The sequence below is a fragment of the Carettochelys insculpta genome, chromosome 23 (genome assembly GCF_033958435.1).
Source record: "Carettochelys insculpta isolate YL-2023 chromosome 23, ASM3395843v1, whole genome shotgun sequence".
NCBI lineage: Eukaryota > Metazoa > Chordata > Testudines > Carettochelyidae > Carettochelys > Carettochelys insculpta.
The window spans coordinates 20791216-20813283 of NC_134159.1; the positions used below are offsets into that span (position 1 = coordinate 20791216).

Sequence of the window (22068 nt, forward strand, 5' to 3'; positions counted from 1 at the left end):
AAACTCCCACTGCAGGTGCAGCAAGCTGAGGGGAAAGAGCTCCCCTGGGTACTTTGGCTTCTTCAGCTTGGCCCAGAGGAGCTACAGCATAGACTTGAAAAGGGTTGGTCCTTTTTGGAGCAGCACTCTGAAAGATTCGCTGCTTCTCCCACCCCCGACTCTGGATGAAGAGGAAGGAAACATGCGTTCTTGCCACTGAATGGATGGGGAATAAAAAGCTTTGCCAGCAGAAAAGACATGGAACTGCTATAGCAAAAGCACAGTTTTCAAAACTGTATTGTTGCAGCATGAGAGTGGAGTGGAGCTATTTGAAATGATTTGTTTCAAAATTTTCCAAATTTCTCAGTGTAGCTGCATCAGCAGCAGCCGGGGGCGCTGGGTGTGAGAGCCCTGCATTGGACTTCTTAAGATAAGCAAGAGCACAGTTTGCCAAGAGCCTGAAATGACAGTTTCCTAAGTGCCAGCTTTCTACTTCATCAAAGTAAATTACTCAGTTCGGAAGGATTTAAAGAGGGACTGTCATATTAGGGAGGACTTCCAAACATATCACTTAAAGCAAAAAGCCAGACACTTGGTTCTTCCTGAAAGGCTGTGCTCTCTGTTCTGAATGTAGGACACAATCATCTTTAACCAGAGGAACCCCCATCCCGTCTTAGAACCTGCAGGAAACTTATAAATTTGAAGTTGAGATGAAAAAAAATAGCAACAGACGAGTGTCACAAATGCACGAGTGAAGCTCCACCGCTCGATCAGGCAGAGAACAGGGGCATCAAGTCAGGTTCATTCCTTTCTCTCTCCTGCTCCCCCAGGTTCCGACTGCGAGATTTACTCCTGCTAGCCGGTGGCTATTGCTGACGCTGGAGTTGTACCAAGCCCTTCTCCCACATTTTTGTGTTCTGACACTAAATTAAACTCTGGCTGATGGTCTCGTTAAAGTGGGCTGGGGAGAGGTTTATTCTGGGTCTGCCAGCAAGGTGAGAGGAATGCCGCCCTGTGACCACACTACCGATGCGTGTGCACTCACTTCAGGCCTTGGAAGTGGCCAGGGAGACTGAGTGGGGGAGCACTTTGGGCTAGCCTGTGCCTTGGCTGAATGTAGGCATTTCACGTGTCGGAACTGGCACAGGAGGAGCCCCTGTGCATTGCTGCCCAGAGGACAAGGAGACCTGACTCTCTCTGGGTGCAGATCACCCTGGTGCAAAGGGTTCTGGTTCATACAAGGCCCATGCACCAATATTTTCTCAACAGGGTCACAGTCTAGCCCTAAGACTTCCCCTGCAGTATTCAGGCTGGACCCCAAGCCAGCAGAGCAGAGCGTGGTGCATGTTGTATCCATTATAGGCTGGTGTTCCTGGGCTGGACCTCTGGTGCACAGCTCCCTGCAGAGATGAGCAGTGGCATCGAGTGGTAATTCTAGCAGTAGCATGATCCTCCCTCAGCACTGAGCTGTTCCCCTCCCCCTTTGCACTGGTGTAGATGGCTGCACAAGCAGAAGGGCTAGGGGGCTCAGGGAGAGAAGATAGACAGGTTGAACCTCTCTAATCTGGAACTCTTTCATCTGGCAACACCGTAATTTGGCATGACTTTAGTTAGTTGGACAACCACTTTTCATGGGTGTGGCCAAATTTCCCATGGTCCCATAAAGTTTGTTTCCAGCCACCAGTCCTGTTTCTCAGTGTTCTGTGCTGTTGTTTAGCTCTAAGTTACCCCTAAACATCTTCTAAGAGCCCAGTAAGCAGTGGAAGCGTTGGTAATGTACTAGACAATATTGACCTCCCATGGTCTGGCAAATTGTCTTGTCTGGCACCAGTCAGGTCCCAAGGGTGCCGGACTAGAGAGGTTCAAACTGTAGCAGCTGCTCTGTCACTGCATGAGGAAGGGCAATTAGTGCTCTGCCTCATCCCCCTACTTTTGGATGTCCCTGCATCCTCTCAAGCTCATGTCCTATCAGGAGTTGGAGCTGGTCACAGATGGGCCTGAGAGAAAGAGAGAGGGGCCACAAAGCATTGGCAGCCCCTGAAATCTGCACCTGTAACCCCCTTCTTTCTCTATAGAGCCCCAAGTGCAGGAATCTCTGCTCAGCGCTTTTAGGAACCAGGAACTGAGCTGCAGGAATTTTGTTCACTGGCAAATTTATTCATGATTGTTAATTCCAGAAGTAAATCCCATGGCTCTGCCGTAGATTTGTTCGCAGCAAAATATGGATCCTGCCAGGAACTGAGGTCTAGAGCCCCACAGTTTAGTAAGGAAAGCACCCGCATCTCCATCCATATCTCAGGCCACGCCCTTCACTGTGGCCACTGTTGGCTGCTGGCCTCTGCCCAGCTCTCCTCCCGCCTTGTGATGGGGTCACTGGACCTCCAGCCCATGGTAGTGTGGCTTCCACAGCTGAGCCACCCATCCCAGTGCTGGGAGGACAGGCAGCCCAGTGCAGCCCTCAGCCTGCCTACTCCAGGCTCTGCCACCCACAAGAGCTGGCTGGGGGAGTCACAGTGCCCACAGTCTCATGCAGTGTCTGTTCCTAGTGTGGCATAGACACATCCTTTACAGGAACCTCTCAGGCCCAGACAGCCAGTACCGTAGGCAGGGGAAGGCACCGCGACTCTGACTGACCAGTGTGTGTGGCCGCTGTGGGGCTTGTCATGCCAATGGGCCCTTCTCTAGAGCATCCTTGTCTGTCAGCCACTGGAGGCCATTCTAGGGCCCGCTGAAGATGCTGCTGGTGCTTCTGTGGAGGGAGCAGAGAGATGCACTTCATAGGCCTCCAAATCAAAGGCATTGTGCCCACCGCTCTGTCTCTCACAGATGAAGTTGACCTAGAACACTTCAGGCAGATTCTCACCAACTCGATTGCCAAATGTGTGTCAGAAATGATTAGTGTGAGGGAAAGGAGAAGAACCTCCTTGGCTGACATTAGGGGACAGGTAAAGGAGAATGCGTCAAAAAACAGGGGCATGTCATTCATCCTTCTAGCCTGTGAGAGCAGTGAGGGGAGGTTCCCAGCAAAGCCACCCCCACTGTCTCTTCCTTGCCACATCTCACACATGCCACACATTCCCCTCTGCTCAGTTCTGTGGGGTTGGTGCTGTGTTTGCTTTGGTGAAGCTGTCAGAAGGCAGGGACTTTCCTGCAGTGCAAGGCTACTTCTAGTAAACAATGCACTTTTTGTGGCTAAAACCAGTGTAGCAAGAAAGGCACCGTCCCAAGGCCTCTGCTTCTCAAGCAAGAATGTCCCTATCAGACTGACTACCCCAGAGCAGAATCCATCCTGGGGCTCCAGCCACTTACTTCCGTGAGACCAGGATGGGCTTGGCCTCCAGCTCCGCTGCAGACAAAGTGGTTCCCATCAAGAAGCACATTCTCTGGGATCATTATGCTGGGGTGAATCAGAGAATCATAGAATGCTAGGGCTGGAAGGGGCCTCGGAGCTCATCGAGTCCATCCTCCTTCCCAAAGCAGGACCCGGCCTAACTAAATCACCCAGCCAGGGCTTTGTCAAATCAGAATTTAAAATATCTAGAGATGAAGATTCCACTACCTCGTTGGGTAACACATGCCAGTGCTTCATCACCCTCCTGGTCAAATAGTTTTCCTAATATCCAACCTAGACCTTCCCCACTGCAACTTGAGCCTCTCTCCTCATCCCCTGTAATATTAAAGAGACTTCCCACTAGGGAGGATAGCCAAGGGTACCCCATTCCTCCAGTGTCCCTGTTCTGAGCTAAAGCACTCCCTCACAGCTGAAAATTAATGGCTCCTTCAATGAAAGCTGCCCTGGTCATACTCCATCCCTTAGTGTCTGCAGTTAATTTAGTTTAGATATCAGAGCGGTAGCTATGGTAGTCTGTAGCCTCACAAATCACAAGCAGTCCTCTGGCACCTTGGAGACTAATACATTTATTAGGTCATGGGCTTTCATGGGTAAAACCCCTTCTTCAGATTTCGGTGTCCTAAATCTAAAGAAGTGGGTCTTGCCCATGAAAGCTCATGACCTAATGAATGTGTTAGTCTCAAAGGTGCTACAGGACTGCTTGTTATTAGTTTAGACATAAAATCCCATCTTTGATAGCCACAGTCACTGATATCCTCCCTGCTAGGCTCCCTCTCAGACCCAGAGGTTGCTGTCTCAAGCTCCTATTCTGGACCCTGCTGAGAAGTGCCAGGGGAACACTCCTCTCTGCAGGGAGATGCACTAGCCTCCGCAGAAAGGAGTCAGACCAAAGTGGAGTCTTGCTTCCCCTCATTGTCAGGGCAGTGACAGAGGCTGTTTCTGGCGTGGGTGCATGCACTCCATCCTCTCCCAGATGCTGAAATGGCGGCTGCCTTGTGTGCCTTTCAGGAGACTCAGGAGGAACCCTGCCTGTGATTTCCTTTGCAGACACTGCCATGCTATGGATTGATGGCAGCCAGACAATGGGCACTGTGTACCTTGCTTTGCCCTACAAATGTCATCATTATTGCAGTTGTTCCTGCTGCTGGCCCTTGTCTTCCTCTGATGTGGGCACTGCATTACTGCTCTTTTGTCATGATGTAGAGAGGGCAGCAATTTGCTTCACTATCCTCATCCTTTAGTTCCACTTCTGCAGCCTATGCTAAACAGTAATGCTGGAGCCCTCTCCTACGGTCTCACACCTCCACCTTCTGTCTGGCACCTTGTTCTGGATTCTGCCATAGCCATGCAGCTGTCCTGCCAGACCTGCCACCACCCCCTGGACTGGGCCAGGAACCCCACATTCTCCACTCATCCACTTTCTACCAGAGTCCTTCTCTTTCCCACCAACCATCCATCTCCCTTCTCTCTTACAATCAAGTTAAAAGAAAAAGAACCTAATTAAAATCTAAATAACAGACTTGTCCTTATCAGAGTGTTTCATCCTAGCCATTGTGCCTTTGACGCACTATCATTTAATATCACGTCTAATTATAAACTCACAAGAAAGCCAATCTATTTTTTGATAAGAAAGATGTATTGCAATAGATAATGTGCTTTGGAAACCTGTCGCTGCCAGCCTGATATATGCTATTCTTGGAATTAAACTTTTCCAGCTACAGGGTTTTTGGTGCCAGTGCCACTGAGACAATTACAGGTAACCTTTCATGTTAGCCACCGATCTGGAAGATACTTGTGCTTAAAGTTAAGCATGAATGTAAAGGTTTTCAGGAGTGGGCCTTGCGGTGGGAGAAAAAAAGATGGGTTTTTTTGCCTTGCGTTAGATACTGGTAGTGACCTGGGCTTATAACAGAAGGGACTGATCCCTAGAAAGATTTGGGGAATGATACAAAATGTCATGGACATTGATTCCCTTTTCTAAAAAAACTGAAATTCAAAAATGTGATGAATATTTTCTTGGAAACACATAGAGCTGGTTGAGCAATGGGGCACCTATATTGCATAAAAGTTCATTGTCTCCATTGTTTTCACTGAAAAAAAAGTTATTTGAAATATTTAACTTCTGCACACTCCAAGCAGCGGCTGCCCTAACACATGCCAGCTCTGCTACTGCACCTCATGCGTGGCTGTGGCACCTCTCCCTGCCACCTCTGAATTCATCTTCCTGGATGTGTGGCCACAACTCTGCCAGTGTGCCTGGTTCTTGGCATGTAGCACATCCCCTTAAATCCCAGCCTGCAGGTCTCCGCGTGTCACACTGCTTAGCCTAATTCAGAGCCTGAAGCTCAAATTTAGAGTCTCCAAGCCCATGTGCACCTCCACGCTGCTTACCCTCCTTTTGCATGGACTAAAAAGCCTCCCTTTGCTATATCTGACAATAAATTATTCTAACTGCTGAGAATGTTTTCATAGAATCATAGAATACTAGGACTGGAAGGGACCTCGAGAGGCCACACTCAAAGCAAGCAGACCTGTTGCACATTAAAGATGAACAATTTCATTTACTAGGTAAAGAGCTTTTGTGGGAAAGACCCACTTCTTCAGATCCTGGAGCAGAACGGAGTTCAGTGCTGTTTTGCAAAGACACAGGCTAAGACAGCCACCCCTCTGAGACTATATTCCTGGAATCTGTCCTTGCTCCAGTCCCCTTACCGGTAAAGAAAACACCACAGGGGTGAAAGTGAGAGCTGGCATTTAACATTATGCCAAGACCCTGGGCACAATAGGAGGGTGCTTTAGGTCCAGAGGAGATGAGTGCTAAGGAACCAGACCCCGCCAGGCAGCCCATTGTGGCTGCCACTGTATGTGGCCAGGAGACCTGGGCTGCAGCAGCTGCTGGGAGCTCCAGAGCTCCAGCAGTAACTTGAAGGGCCCAGGTCTTCCAGCTGCTGCTCTTGTAGCAGAATCAGGGAGACCCAAGTGCTTTTAAATTGCCATGCCCTGGGGCAGGTGTTCCTCTCGTGGGTTCCCCCCCTTCTCCCCGATGATGGCCCCACTCATAGGGTCTGGCTGCGCTTCCTCACCCTACCGGCTGAGAGGCCAGTCGGGGGTGGGAGCAAAAGGGACAGCAGTGCTTCAATGTTGGCCATGTACAGGCTGATAGCAACAGCTGCTTCTAACCAGTACGCTGAACTGGGCCCCCTTTCACCACTGGATGTAGATAGCACAACTAAAGATGGCGCAGTAGCTGTGTGACTGATCACGATGCACGTCCCAGCAGCCCTGAGACTCAGAATAGATGGACTAGTCTGGAGTTCATCCAACGGGTTATTTTTTGTCTGAAGGCCTGCACCCAGGGAATGCTCAAAGCATTGCCAAGATCTTTCACACACATTAGCATCCCTAGTAGCAAATAAACTGCTAAGCAATGGCCTAGCTGTAAAGGCAGAAGCCACCCCTGTGGTTCTGTTCTTCACGTTTTTGAGCACTGTCATCTGACAAAGGGGCTTCCTGGCCATGCTGGGAATTCACAACATGGATCCCGACCTGTGATTTTGAGGATGAGAAGAAGGAGAGCAGCTGATGTTGGCAGATGCATTAATCCTACTTTAACTTGATTCCTGGAGGAGGGGGAGAAGCGAGGCCTATGAATGGGAAGAAATTAATTCTGCTCCAGGTTCTACTTTTTCCTATGGTTCCTCTTGAAAGTTTGATGCAAATTGGTGTGAGAAATACCTGAAGTCAACAGAGATGCTTTCCAGTCCCAGAGTCAATGCATATTAATTTATGATAATTAATAAGTTCCACCTTATTCCCAAGGATGATTCTGTCTGAACTACCTATTGCTGTGCTATCCAACTAGGGAGGATCACTAAGCAATCTACAGCCACCAGGTAGCCAGTGAATATAGCCATCTCTGTCACAGAGAGCACAGGCACAGAACTGCACAATTTTCCCCACACTGCACAGAAGGTCAGGGCAGAACCTGGCATAGACCCAGGAGTTCTGGCTCTGAACACTACTGAGCATCACCTACAGCCCCCGGCTAAACCCCTTCCAGTGCATCATTGACAATCTAAACCCTGTCCTGGAAAATGATCCCTTGCTCACACAGACCTAGGGAGGCAGGCCAGTCCTCGCCTACGGGAAGCTCCCCAAGCTGAAGTAAATACCCACCAACAGCCCCATGCCATACCGCAGAAACACTAACCCAGGAACCTATCCCTCCCACCAACCCTGTTGCCGACTTTATCCACATATTTATACAAGAGACACCATCATGGGACCTAACCATGTCAGGGACACTGTCAGGGGCTTATACCCACCCACAGCCACTCACATAATATATGCCCTCCTGTGCCAGCAATGCCCCTCTGCCATGTGCACTGAATAGACTAGACAGTCTCTGCACCAAAGGATAAATGAACACAAATCAGACACCATGAATGGTAACACACACACACCTGTAGGGGGAACATTTTAATCTCCCTGGACATTGAATACTGGATTTAAAATTAGCTATTTTTCTACAAAAGAATTTTATCACCTGCTTACAGAGGGAGACATCTGAACTGGATTTCATTTACAAATGTAACACTATCAACTTAGGCTTGAATAAAGATCTCGACTGGTTATGCATTACAAGAGCAATTTCCCCACCTTTCATATTCAAATGCCTATCTCACATGCTATGAATGAGACACATCCAGCCTGGCTTAATTTGCGTCATTGACAAGTAACTTCTTTTGTGTTTTAATGTCCTATGTGCCCTGGATTCTGTAATTTACACTCCAGCTCATCTGATGAAGCAGTTTTACCCATAAACGCTCATGACCTCATAAGTTTGTTAGTCTCTACAGTGGTATAGGACTGTTTGTTCTTAACATGCCATGTGCCAACGGCTGAGGGAAGGGAGCACCTTTTAACCGCCATTGCCCCTGGATGCTCTGCACCGTGTGTCTGGCTTGTTCCTCAAGAATGGCTGCCACACACTCTCCCATTGGACAGCAGAGTCCCTTTTGCTAGTTCTGAACATCAGCGTGCTGTGTTGCCTAGACAACCAGAACACCTACACATGGCTATTTATTCTGAAAATTATTTACCATCTCTGCTGTTGTGAAACCTGAGGATGAGTGGGTGTCACATGAGATTCCCTCCTACAAGGTTATGGGACTTCAGGCTCCTGCCCCAAATGCCCCTTCCTGAGGGGAGACATTAGGCAATGGAGCAGTTTGCCTGGATGGCAAAATGTCATTTAAGGTACAGACTCCTGACCTGGCTGCACTCAATGTACTGTCAAATGCCCAGCTAACTGGGTTGGGGCCAGCCAGCCAGCCATTATTATCCCAGTCTTTGCATTCCAGCAGTGCATGGAGAAAGTTAGACACTGAGCACCTCCAGGAAGACCTGGCCTTTGCCCTTCTGACCTGTAATCTCCAGGGCAGGGTGGTGCCTGGGACAGATGCAAGGAATCTGTTTCTGGGATCCAAATGTTTATTTTTGTGCTCTTATGTTAATTTCTGCTAAACTCCTGGAAACAGCAAGCATGCATTTGCAATCCATCTCAGGGCTGCCTGCGTGCTCCTCCATCCACACTGGCACTGCTTTTGGCTGGTTTACCAGGAGCACCAGCGTGCTGGCTGTGCTGTTGTTCATACTAATACTAGCACGTCTTCCTCTCTGTTACTGTACTAATACTGGGATTTTGGCTGTGCTCAGACCTAGATAACAGCACTCTGCTGCATACGCTTTGGCAGTACAGCGGGTCAGCCAATGGCATGCTTGTGTGTAGTATGTAGACTAGTGACTATGAGCCTAGTGGTAGAATATTTTAAGATGCCTTGAAACAGAGCAGCAAGGAGCTGTGAGGCCAAATCTCAGCTAATGTAGCAAGATGGCTCTGTTGATGGCCACGGAGTTGTGCCGATTTATGTGAGCTGAAGATCTGGCCCAACAATTTCAGCTTGGCAGTGTTACCAATGAAGAAGGGGAACAGAGCCATTGAGTGTGTGGAATATTCCATATTCTTGTAGGCTGTGGATCCAAAGCCAGGGAGAGTTGGGATGGGTCATTGGGAAGCTGAAATGCAGCAGCTGAAGGGTGCCCACAATCAGATTGTGGCAGGAATGGGCTTTAATCACATTGTTCAGAGCTACTGACAAGATTGTTCCCATCCTGTTTTCCTCTTGTGAAACAGCCAGCGAGTGACTGTGGGTGTTTGTGTGCACATGCTATACTTTCTCCGATGGAAACCTTTTCAAGGAAGGCAGACTGTAACTCTCATTCCTTGCAAGGAGAAATTCCAAATCATATTAAAAAGTTAGACAAAGATCAAAACTGAGTCTGACATGCCATTAAAATGACAGCAGGGTGCTGAATATTCTTAAGGTGAAGCCGTGTTTAATGCTGTCATTGGAAAATTGAACTCCTTGCTTGTAATCAGCAGAGAGTGGGTGTTACCTTCTGAGCCACTGACATGTAGCATATGGGAAATGGTCCTTATGCTGGAATACAATTACTTTCACAGAACAGGTATGGTAAAAACCCAGGCTTTAAAAACCATGCTGCATGTTTCATGCCAGAGAACAAAGCCTGGCACAAATCCCATAAAAATTATCATGAGTAGAATAACAGATGTGAACTTTTCTAATAATAAAACAACTCTGGCTGATACCCCCCTTATGTGCCATGAGGTATATGCCATCTCAGGGGGGTTGCAGCTTAGTGCGGGGAACATGAGGAGCAGCCCTGTCCTGAAACCTCTACGTGTCTCAGGAATTATATTGCTTTATGGAAAACAAAGAGAAAAACTAACAAAACTGAACTGAGTGTTAGGGAAGGTTGCCACCCCTGGGGATGCTTAGAACAGGCATCTCCTCAGCATCAGGGAAACTCATAGGCATGAGACAAGAATTCTGTCTTCCCTGACCATTCCATCCTTGGCTTCTCTCCAGCAAAGGGGGCAGCTGGTGCCAGTTGTACAGTGGTTTTCATCTGATCTGGCCACATGTCTGCAAGGAGCTGGACAGAGCCGTTGAGCTTGCCTGACATACTCTGCCAAACTGCTTTGCTTGCTGCTGGATCAAAGTCAGCTCACACCAGTGACTCTGAGTGGGGGAGGCTGCATCCACCTTTTCGGAGTCTGCAGAATGGTTCAGTCACCCTGACACAGGCTGTGAAGGCCCATCGATGGTTTGGCAGCTATTGTTGTCTTTCCTTCTGTTGCACTGATACTTCAAAGGGCTGCTATAACCACACTGCTCCACCTGCTTTGGATCTCTGCTCTGTCTTCCCATTCTCCTCATGAGAGCCAAGCGTCTTGTCTCTCTTCCAAGCATTTTCATTATTCTGCCCATCCCTGTGATTGTAACGCCCCCTCTCTGTTTTCCCAGTGGTCTTAGAATCATAGAAATGTAAGGCTGAAGGGATCTTGAGAGGCCATCTAGTCCAGCTCCCTGCCCTGAGCCCAGGCCAAGTAAACCTAGATCCTCCCCGACAAGTATTTGTTCATCCTGTTCTTAAAAGCCACCAATGGCAGACCTCACAGCCTCCCTTCCAGGCCTGTTCCAGAGCTTAACTAGGCTTTTTGTTAGGATGGTGACAGCCTTAAATGCCCATAGAGAGCTCCATGTTGCATTTATACACGGCACACCCTCTTTGTGTCAATCTGCAAAGCCACAGGCCTGTCTTCTTTCACGCCTCTCCTCCTGCTATGACTCCAGCAAGAAATCTTTTGACCAGTGTTGGCTAGATGGGAGAGAGAGACATTATTTATCTTAGAGGACTATGAGCTAGTTTGAGCATTGGCCTGCTAAAATCAGGGTTGTGAGCTCAATCCTTGAGGGGGCCATTTAGTGATCTCGGGCAAATAGATTAAAAAAATATGAGAGGGATGGTGATAGGTCCTGCTGTGAGGGCAAGGGATGGGACTCAATGGCCTCTGAAGGACCCTTCCAATTCTGTAGGATAGGTATAGCTCCATGTATTATAATGCTAGGATGATTTGGCTTTTGCAATGGATAGTGGTAATTTTACAAAATAATTTTTGTTACCTATCACAGGCCCCATCTTTTATGTTTGTTACATTCATTGCAATTCTTCTGGAACTCAGCTGTAAGATTGCTAGAATAGGACCAGTGTTTTTCTACCTGATGACTGCATTGTCAAGGGAATCTCATTTCTTCATACATAGTGGCATGAGTGAGGTTCTTATTAGAGTCTCACAAAAATTTCCCCTTTAATTAGATTCCTAATTATTTGGACCATCAGGGGATGCTATTCTGTCAGCTACTGTTTTGTTTTCTAATGCAGGGGGAGGGTCTTTCTCAGATTTGCAGGTGCCTGAAAGGATAGCTAGTAAGTCTCCAAAAGGGGAGGCAACTAACCTCCATTTCTGGGGATGTAACAAAGCACAGAGGACACAACCATGTACTCAGAAGAGAATGTACTCAGATTTGTGCTTCTGTTTCAATTGTGGGGGCAAAGCATGAGGGTGGGGCAAAATTCATAACAATTTTTGGATGTGATTTTTCACGAAAAAAAATTAAAGCTGAACATTTTATGAAACCAAACCCTATTTCCTTGGGCTAAGTTAGGGAGAAAATGGAGCAAAGGTGTGTAAGGCAAAAGGCTGTGACATGAGTTGAAACCCAAAGAGAAGGGGAAATGAGGGGGAGGGGAGCATTCAGTTTTTCTGAAGAATAACTGGAAAATTTTCAAGAAGACAAAAGTTTTAAGTGAATTTTTGGGACCAGCTCTGGTTCCAAGCACAACGACTTCTCAGACGGAACTGGAAGAAGAGATTTAGAAAGTGTGGGCCTACGTGGAGTGCTCACTTTTAAACTGGTGGTGGAATGTGTCTCTGAGAGCCTGGGCCTGATTCTTCTCTTCCCTCATTCACTCAGGCAGCCTGGGGTGTAAAAGCGTTACCTGGATAATGGTAGAGATTTGCCTCTGCTTTGCACTGGCATAAATAACTGCGCAGGATGTCAGGCAGGAAAGGGTTAGTCCATCTATTCAGGAGTTTTAATGGTCAAAGTAATCAAGAAAGAGAAATGCTTACCAAGGGCTGTGTTACTGGTAATAGTAAATTCAAAGCTGGATATTTTTCTGAAAGCTCTTCTCTAGGAATTGTCCTGAGAAAGTTTGGGCCTTGTGTTAAATATAGATGAGGGCAGGCCAGATGATTACCTGGGTCCCTTTGAGCCTTAGAATCTCTGAACCAATGATTTGGCCCAATAGTTCTTAAGATTAAAGGATGTATGTGCGTGTGCATGTGTGTGTGTGTATTTCTCAGATATACTTCTGCTCTTGGCAAACTGTATGTTAGATTAGTGAAGAAAAACTGGAGGCAGGGAAAAGTTAAAACAGAAAACCTTGCCGCGTGGAATAACACTGGAGACAAAGCAGTGCTTAATATGGCAGAAAGTCTGAGGATTTTAAATCAGAACAAAATAAAAAAGTGACTTATGGTGACAGTTGAGTGCAATGCACAGCTATTCATTTTATGGACCAAGACTAATTAAAATTAAGTGCACCCCACTGCACTTTCTTTATTGGCTGTAACATAGCAGACTCTTTAATAAAAACAACCTAGATCACAAGGTATGCTGTAGGGATGTAAACTGTTAGTTAATGATTTGATATAAAGTGTATTGAATTGCTTAGCCAAGCAGGTCAGCCTGGTAAATGAACTCTGGAGATAGCTGCTCCATTTGAAGCACATGCAACCTGAATAATTACAATTGGACTGCACATGCAGAACAAGAGTACAGCCAGTCTTAGCCTGTTGTTGACAATAAATTTGCATTTCGTGCACTTTCTTCAGGAAAATAGAAAACTACTTAGAATATTGTCAGTTCCGTGGCCTGCTTTGCGTTAACTCTGTATACTTCTGTGATCATGCCAGATCAGACCACTCATTTTGTAGAGTCAGCAAGCTGTAGTTTCTCTGTTCTGCTGTCCTGTCTGGCTTTGTTTCATGTCAGAAAATTCAGCCCCATGGAGATGCAATGTACAAAGGAAACACAGACTCTTATTCCAGGCTCACATAATCCTGGAAACGATCAGAGAAGTGACCTTTCAGGGATATTTTCCTAGATGTTGTCGACAAGAGAAGTAGTGGGGCAAAAATGGTGATCCCATAAGGAAACTAAACTCATTGTTAATAGAATGGCGATTTGTTTTAAAGCTGTTCATTGGACCTGTACTTGTGTAAGTGGCCCACTGAAGCCTCATCATTTAGCTTAGTACTTTGGCTTGACTATCACTCGCATACCTGTTGGTATCCATATTTTGACTGAAGTCAGGTATGTAACCAACAGCTAGAATGTTGCTATGCTAGATTCAACACTGCGAATAGCACAGAGCCTAAAGAACAGCAACACTGGCTTTCTGCAGAAGAACAAGACTTAATTTCCTGTGGGCTAATTATGGATTTACTGGCCTGATTTGGGATTGGATTTAATTAGCACATAACGTCAAGTTTACTTTGGGAGCTTGTGAGAAGGCTTCAGGTAGGGAAACTGGATCCATCAATTTGCGTGGGTATTTATGAAAGAGAGCGAGAAAGAGAATTTTATCTTACGGATGCAACCTTGAAGTTTCAGAAAACTTAATTGGTTGTACATTGATGTATTTTCTGTCTCTGAGTTCAGAAAACTCTTGCTGCTAACATTCTAATTTAATTATCTCATCTTCTTACTCCCAGTGGGCAGGGGTTCCACATAAATAAATAGGAAGGAGACATAAGGAAAGGTTTCTTGTTTTAATTAGAAAAAAATGGATATGGAAAATCTGCTGTTGAGATGCAAAAATTAAAATATATGAGTTTATAGATAAACAACGTATTTAAAGGTAGGGAAGAGAATGAAAATGAATCCCATTATGGCTCTGTTAATGAAGGCTTCTGGTGCGAATGTGTACATTGCTCACTAATTATACAGAAAGCCGAGGGAGACATCTTACCAGCAAGAGGAATGTTTATTCTTCATAACAACAGAGGTTTCTCCAAATTTGCAATGTGTTTCAGGCAAGCAGCATGGATTACCCTTGAAGTTAGTATGGTTCTTCACAGGTCCAGGGGCTGTGCATACCATCCATTGCAGTATCTAGGCCTTAGGGGTAGATTTGTCTTTTGCCAGGATTAGTTTTTTATAGTTTAAAGTCATTAAACATGAGTCTCCTTCTCAACCTGGCCATGACAGGAGTTGCCTCTACTCCACTTGAGTTAACTTGACGTTTGTAAATAAAGGGATGGAAAGTTGGGAGCATGAATATCTGTTATGTACTGTTTGTATCTAGCCAAAAGGCAGTTCAGCTAAGAATGATCAGTTCAGAAATGCACAGACACTGAACATATTGCTAAAGTCTTCGCATGGTGGAAGGCGTTCTTAAGGCATTTGAAGCGTGAACATGGTATTGTTCCTACTTCATGCCCCTATTTAAAAAAAAATATTTAAGCCAAAATTTCAAACTAGACCTTGATTTTGGAGGCCTTGATTTACAATGTTACCCTTAATACAGCAAAAAGCAACTGGTATATTCCTGGGACACCAATAGAAGTCATATTTGTTATGTTTCTTCTGGTTGCCCTGTCAGATTTTTCTTCTAAATGTGCATAAACGTATCATGTTGCGCTAATAGAGACACAAACATTGCATTCTCATCTGTTACATAAATTATTTTCTTTCTCTTTTTCTAATACAGTCCGATGTCTGTCCACAGGTCAGGTTGCCCGATAGGAAGCCATGCTTGGATATTAATAGCCATGTTTCAACTAGCCATGGATTTCACCATCTGTGAATCTGTAGCCCAAGGCCAAGGGTTTAGGCTGTTGCAAAGGCCTTCTCACTGGCACAGAATGTCCCATAGTCCTTTGTGGAGTTTTAAAAATGGACAGCAACTGAGGATTCCTGGCCCTTTTTGGAACCATTTTTCCTCTCATCCTGAACGATCTCACGGGCAAATACAAACATATCATTCAAAAAGGCCACACAAAGCCACAGGCCAGTTAACGAGCCTTTTTTACAAAAGCTTGCAGTCCAAGCACTCTGCTACTGCAAAATCAGCCCCTTCTGTTGTAGATGGGAGCACCAGGAGTACAGCCCAGCAGACTCATTTGAAAAGGGGGAAAAGGTACCTCCGAGGAAGCAATTTGGATCACAGAGACAGCAGGCCCACCATGGTGCCTGAAGTAATTGTATGGGGCCCAACAGGGGAAGAGGAATCCATAGAAACCAGTACGTTCCCTGGGAATTATGATACCACCACTACTTCCACTTTACAAACCAGAATGACGACTGTGGAGGCAACCACCACCACCACCACCACTTCCACAACTGTACAGTCTAAGGGGTTCATGGCATCACCGGTCCCAGGGGTTAACACATACAAGAACAACCCTGGCAGGATTAGCACAACGGAACCCTACACCAGCCACAAGAGCAACGGGAAAGAAGCACGCCCACCTAAGATACCAGGAGAGACTTCAGGTATTTTCTGTCCGTTTATAGGGTTTTTTTTTTTAACTGTTGAACTGGGCTAAGTAAGAGGAAAGAGCCTATTGCAGGGGGCACAGCTGTGTCCTATATGATGAGCACCCGTGAGGAGTCTGTAGTGTGGGTGAATGCCACAATGTAAACAAGATGCAGTATGTAATGAAGGCTTCATACTGTGTTTGCTTTTGCAGATGGCAATCATCATTAAGAAAAGAACATTTGTAGTATAATGTCCAGGTTTCAAAACAATTATGCATTTTTCACTTAGGAAATGGCGGGGGTCGGGGTGGGGGGGGAACTCTTTTGCATAAAATGAAAACCAACCTGAATTCTGAATTCTGAAATGCAGATCAAACTTGTTTCGTGGGTTGCAAAACATTTATATCATCTTTCTTTTGTATTTCAATCTTCCTCTGCCTTCTTGGCTTTCCTGGGGACTGTGGCTATATTTCCTGGACAGCTCATAGGAAAAACTATCCCACAATATTTGTTGTCTGGCTTTGGAAACTGGGGTGTTTGTCCAACAAAATATGTTGCTGTTCATACATTTCTTTCTAGTCCTTTTCATACAATGAATCACTAATATACACACTGTGGCTGCTAGCTCTGAACTGCAAACAAATTCTATATGAAACATGCAAGTCTTAACAGTCTCTGAAAAATGAAATCTTAATCAATGTACTAATGAAGCAGTTTGACATATTGTTCAGTACAATATGCAAACAACATTGATTGTTATTGCTTCAACTTTGTTGACTGCAGAGAAAATAATAAGTTTGGTTTTCAGTATTTTTTCCCTAATTAAGGTACAGCTTTTCATTACACAGAAGCCTTGAGCAACAATTGCTGAAGTTAGTCTCATAATTGTTTTCTGCCTTACAATGGCATTTATTTCTCATGCAGACCATATTCAAAGGTTACATTAGTTCATTTTGATGGAGAATGCAGCTAAAGGAATTATAGACCTTTGTTTCAATGAGAGCTATCGATCCTGTCGTTTGTATTCTGGACTCTCCTCATTTGTCCTCTTCACATGTGTTGAGTGAGTTTGTGTTTGCAAAAATTTTCTCAGAGAGCTTGCTGTAAGTATCCATGTTGTGCAACATATGCATGGGTGTTGATGATAAATATGTCAGGGGCATCTCAGAACATCTTATTATTGTGATTCATTAACATGGAAGTCCGCAAATCTGCAGAATATCCATGACTATTTTTTTTACTAGAGTTATGGAATAAATCCTTCATTAAACTATTCATCGTGATGACATTGTCCAGTGTAAACTGGGCTCACCATCAGAATCTCCCATCTAATCTATGCAGGGGAGGGGAGAGCTTGTGAACTTGCACCATCTTACTGATAGAGTTGGTTTATGATCAGACTGCCATGTAAGTGTTAGATCTCAAGTTCTCCCTCTTCGCCTTAACAGCATGAACAGTATATAATACTGAAAATAAAAGCAACCCTTCAGAGCAGCACTTTGGATTACCTAGTGTCCCAAAGAAGCTAGTGAAGGGATCAGGCTTCAGGCGTAGTGTATTGATTAGTACTTAGCACTGGGACACAGCACCTAGCAAAAGGCAGTCGTGGTCCATGGCTTTAGTGCTAGCACAATACAGACAAAGGCCTTCTGTCAGGTCAGAATGTTGCAGAAAATTGAGAGGAATTTGGAGTTAAAAATGAACATTAGAGAAGGAAACGAGGTCTTTCATCCATCACCTTTGTGTGATGTATTTGCTAAGAGCATACAAAGAGCAGCAGGCCAACAGCCACCGTGGGCCCAGGGCAAAATGTGAGAGGGCCCAGCTTCATGCCCCCCAGAAGGGGCAGGTCCTTGGGCAGAAAGGATGGGACCAAGGACAGTCACCCTCACGCATCCCGCAGTGCAGCACTGGTCCCCCTTCCCCAGCCCTTGGAAGCCATGTGGAGCCACAGAGTGATGCTCCTGTGGCATTTCAAAGGGCCCGGAGCTCCCAGATGCCATCATTGCTACTGTGGCAGTGGTGGCGGCCATTCTGGGCCCCTTTGAAATGCCAAGCCCCTATGCACTGCCCTCTTCCCTCTTTCGTGGGTCTGACAAAGAGTTTGTTTATTTTCTGTATAAATCCACAAGCCACTCTCATAAACCAATTTAGTACAGCACTCGTTTACTGTCACGTTTGCCACCAACGCTAGCTGGTGCATGGTTATGAGTGGGGAAGCCATTTTCCATTTATTCCAAATGATATTTATTTATTACTAAAGTTAAACTGGGGGACAATATTATGTAGCTTGGCAAATTAATTCGCATCACATTGACGGTGAATGGTCCAACTAGTCAGACGCTTATCTGAGAAAAGATTATGTGATTTCATAATGCAGTCTCAGTCCTGATGAATTTCTCTAATAAACTTTCAGAAAAACGAGTCACTCCTTAACTTCAAGAAGTTATTCATGTCAGTGAAAGGAGCCCAGCCTACACAGCAGTTGAAATGTCAGCTTCAGCTGTCTTGGTTAGTGGCAGAATAGTAATCACATTCCCCAGCACAAGAAATCAAATCAGTTCACATGAAGACATTTGATGAAATGCTGAGGTTTACTTCCCAAACCCTGTGTTGTTTTCAAAGCTGATAGTCCCATCAACTCGTATTGTTATTAGCAGTGCTTACATCTGTAGCTAAATATGTTTGTACACACACTTCTAAAGTCAAAGGGAGTGCCTTCCACACATATTTGTTCTGAGCAAATTCCTATTTAGTGTTGTATATCAGATGGTATAACACTGTTCAAGTACTATGAAGGATTGTGCAGCTGCTGGGATATTAGAAGACTGAGTCAAAGGAGAGTCTTCCTCACCCTGGACAGATGACATAGGCTTTTTGTGCAAAATGTGACTCATCATTAATTATCCCAGTAATGTCAAGGTCCCTGCCAGCCAGTGGTACTGTATCTGGGACACAGCTTTGTGATCTGGGCACATTAGCTAGGTCAGTAACTCGTGCCTGAGTCATTACCTTTTCCACTAGTCTTTCCATCCGGTAGCTGACATTACAATGCTTCAGAATGATGGTTTTGCCCCAGGTTTACTGAATAGCTCTGAAGTTATATTGGCACTTGAGTAAGGATATCTGGCAGATATGTGTCAGTATTCGGGGATACATTGCAATGTGCTTCTACCTGAACTAGCAAGTGACCACTGATAATTGTCATTACACAAACTGTCTTCAGCAGGCTTCTTCCTGCCTGCCTCCTACACTGACACCAGCCTTCTGGCTTGATAGAAGCTCTGCCTCTTCCCTCACAGATGAGCTTCCTACTAATTAGCATCCTCTACACAGCATAAATCACCCCCATTTGCAGCTGAATTGGTTGTTTGGGCCCACCTGGCCTAATTCAACTTTCTCAAGACCAGTGTGGAGAGCACAGCCCATCGTAGGTGGACTCTGAGCCACAGGCTCAGAAAACTTAGCAGGTGATCAGCCCCAACTGGCAGTCAAGCTCCTGTTCCTTGCCCACACCTACCGAGGGTGACCATCCGTCCCGTACTGGGCGGGATGGTCCCAACCTATTTTCTAAAATTTTCTATTTTCTAAAAGGGATGAATTGTCCCTTATTTGGGCCTTCCCCTCCCCTGACCTTTTCCACCAGCAGCTGCACAGATGCAGCTGGTGGCAGAAGTCACTTCCCTGAGTCTTGGGAAGTGGAGGGAGCATGGGCAGATGTGGCTTCCCCAGGGGTCGGGGAGTGCTGGCAGCTGCTGCCTCCTTGCCAGCTCCCTGGGGCTTGACGGAGTCAGGAGGAGCCTCCCCTCCCGCCATCTCCCTGTCCCTTATTTGGGACAGGGAGATATGGTTGCTCTTTACCTACACCCACAAATGAACTCCTTTTGCTCCTCCTGCCTGTCACAGAACAGCTGCTCGGCAGAGTGCAGGAGGAGCTGGGAGTGTGGGAGAGGAACAGGGAGGAGGTGCATGTGGGAGGGGTGTGGGAAGAGGTGGCATGGGGATGGAACCAGAGCAGGAGGAGGTGGGGTAGGGCCTTGGGGGTAAGGATAGAGTAGGAGGGGATCTGTGGGGGGTTGAGCAACACCGAGGAAAATTAGAATCTGGCACCCTGGTCTGAGCACTAGCTTGAGGCATCTGAAATCAACAAAGGCTGGCCTGGAATTCTAACAGCTCTGCAGTCTGCATGGTGCCTGCCTCATTGCTGCACAGGACACCCTACAATAGGCTACACTTAAGGAGGAGGCAAGCCTAAGCACGTTCCAATGAAAGCAGACCCTTTGATCTTCATGGCTATTCATCACTTGTTCTCCAGCAAAGATCAATCAGATCTCAAGGACGAGCATGCATGGGCCTAGGCAGAACAATGCACTGTAATTTTTATTTTTCCCCTGGAATTTACTTACACCTTTTCAAGGCTACTCCTTCAGCTGTGTTGTCCTTGTCAAGGTGACACCTCGTACATCTCATATCATGTGCACATGCTGACAGTCACAATGCCTTGCTGTGGTCTGACTGAAGAGGGTCTTGCTGGGATTTTACCGTAGGTGGGCGTCTGAACAGCCTCCTAACCTCCGCGTCATGGTCCAGCTCAGCTGTGAGAGCTGACATGCTTCCAAAGGGAATCACAGGTGACGGGGCACTGCACAGACCTGCCAGCAGGAGAGCCAATGGGGCAGTTGCACAGGGGCCTGGCCTTTCAAAGGGGGATGGAGCTCAGTGGAGCTCCGGGCCCCGTTGAAGAACTGCTCTTCACGGCTGTGGGGATGTGGGGGTTGGGGGGGGGCAGGGGGCTGGATCCAGTGCCATGGTCCTGGCAGTGCTAAGGGCTGACTGCCCTGGTCACTGCCTCTTCCACCCTTGGCTATTCCATTTCAGCCCCCCTGGAACCGTGCATCTCCTGAACTGTATGATGGGGTTTAAATCTATGTTTGTCAGTCACTCAGGGCTGAGTCCCTGCCAAACTGAGTACCTCTGCCTCAGATGGCAAACCTGCTTGAGGCTACAGTCACCATGTTGTTCCTGGGCGATCCACAGGGGATGGCAATTCACAGTGGGCCTGCACAGCTCATCAGACTGTCACCTTGCCTGGCCTCCACATACTCTCTGCTGAGAGGATGGAAAGCCCAAGCCAGCCTCTCCCAGTGCTTCCATCCTGTCACAAGCCCTTGAAGGCCCACACTCAGTGAGTGCTTCAGAGACCTCTAGGAACCAGAACTCCAGAAAACTTTTAGCAGTAAACTCCCATTATGGAGTTTTTAGAATGTGCTGAGTTTTAATTAATTGGCCTCTTTTACTTAATAAATAAATGCAATAAAATACTTTCATCAACTAAAGGACCTTTGTGACCTTAGCATGTACACTCTAACTCAAATTAAACCTGAACTCTGAATGTCCCTTTGTTTTCTTTATCCATATCCAATATACCGGCTGCTGCAGAAGATTTTGAAGCGTTCCACTCACCCCTTTCTCACTTCCTTATAAACCCTAATAAGGGCTTGTGTAGCCCACTCACCTAGGAATGTGGGTCGCTGTCCCATGTAGACCAGTAAAAGAGAAAGAAGGCCTCTCCTCTACAGCCTTAGCTGAGAGCCAGCTGCCTTTTAGCTCAAAATAGAGGCTCATGTACAAAACTCCAGAGGTCCCAGGTCCCAATCTGCCTGTCAGTGGTTACACCTGCAGATTTTTTTTTTAAAGCAACACAAACAAACAGAATCAAATCTGTCTCAAGAGGGCTCATGGTTTAGGGGAGTAAGTGTTACCTCAGTATACTCGGGGGCACAAAAGGTTACAATTTTGACGGGGTGAGAGCAATACAAATGTTTGATGGGAATTTGTACATTGTGGGGAATGGATAAAATAACTAAGAGGGTATATGTATCCGCACACCGCTGGGGCCAGTTCTTCCTCCCAATTCCAGTGACGGCTGTGAGAAGGGGTGAATGGGGATGGCACATGTTTGGGGAAGGAAATATGGGCAAAATAAATATTATTCCATCATATAACCTTAACCCCCCTCCTATATGAGACAAATATCCTGTAGATACTTATTAATTCCACCTGCTGAGCTTCCCACTAGGACACCAAATTGTGTCCTAGGCACTGGCGGCTTGCTCTTCCTTCTTAAAATGTATGACAAATACCAACCATTGCTGTGCTGCAGCTGTGTTAAATCAGAAAAAACATTACAGTAGCTGTGGGGTCTGCCTGCATTCCCTGTCACTTGTGCCCAAAAAGGCAGCAACCAACTGTGTCTCTAAG

At 46.2% G+C, this 22068-nt stretch overlaps 1 protein-coding gene across 1 annotated transcript in view; it reads left to right on the plus strand.

Annotated features, from left to right (window-relative positions):
• The first annotated feature begins 15041 nt into the window (after positions 1 to 15041).
• Positions 15042 to 22068, plus strand: part of AJAP1 (adherens junctions associated protein 1) — a 74515-nt gene continuing 67488 nt past the window's right edge. Inside the window, exon 1 of the mRNA XM_074975889.1 lies at positions 15042 to 15822. Coding sequence (XP_074831990.1) covers positions 15042 to 15822 — 781 coding nt within the window. The remainder of the gene's footprint in view (positions 15823 to 22068) is intronic.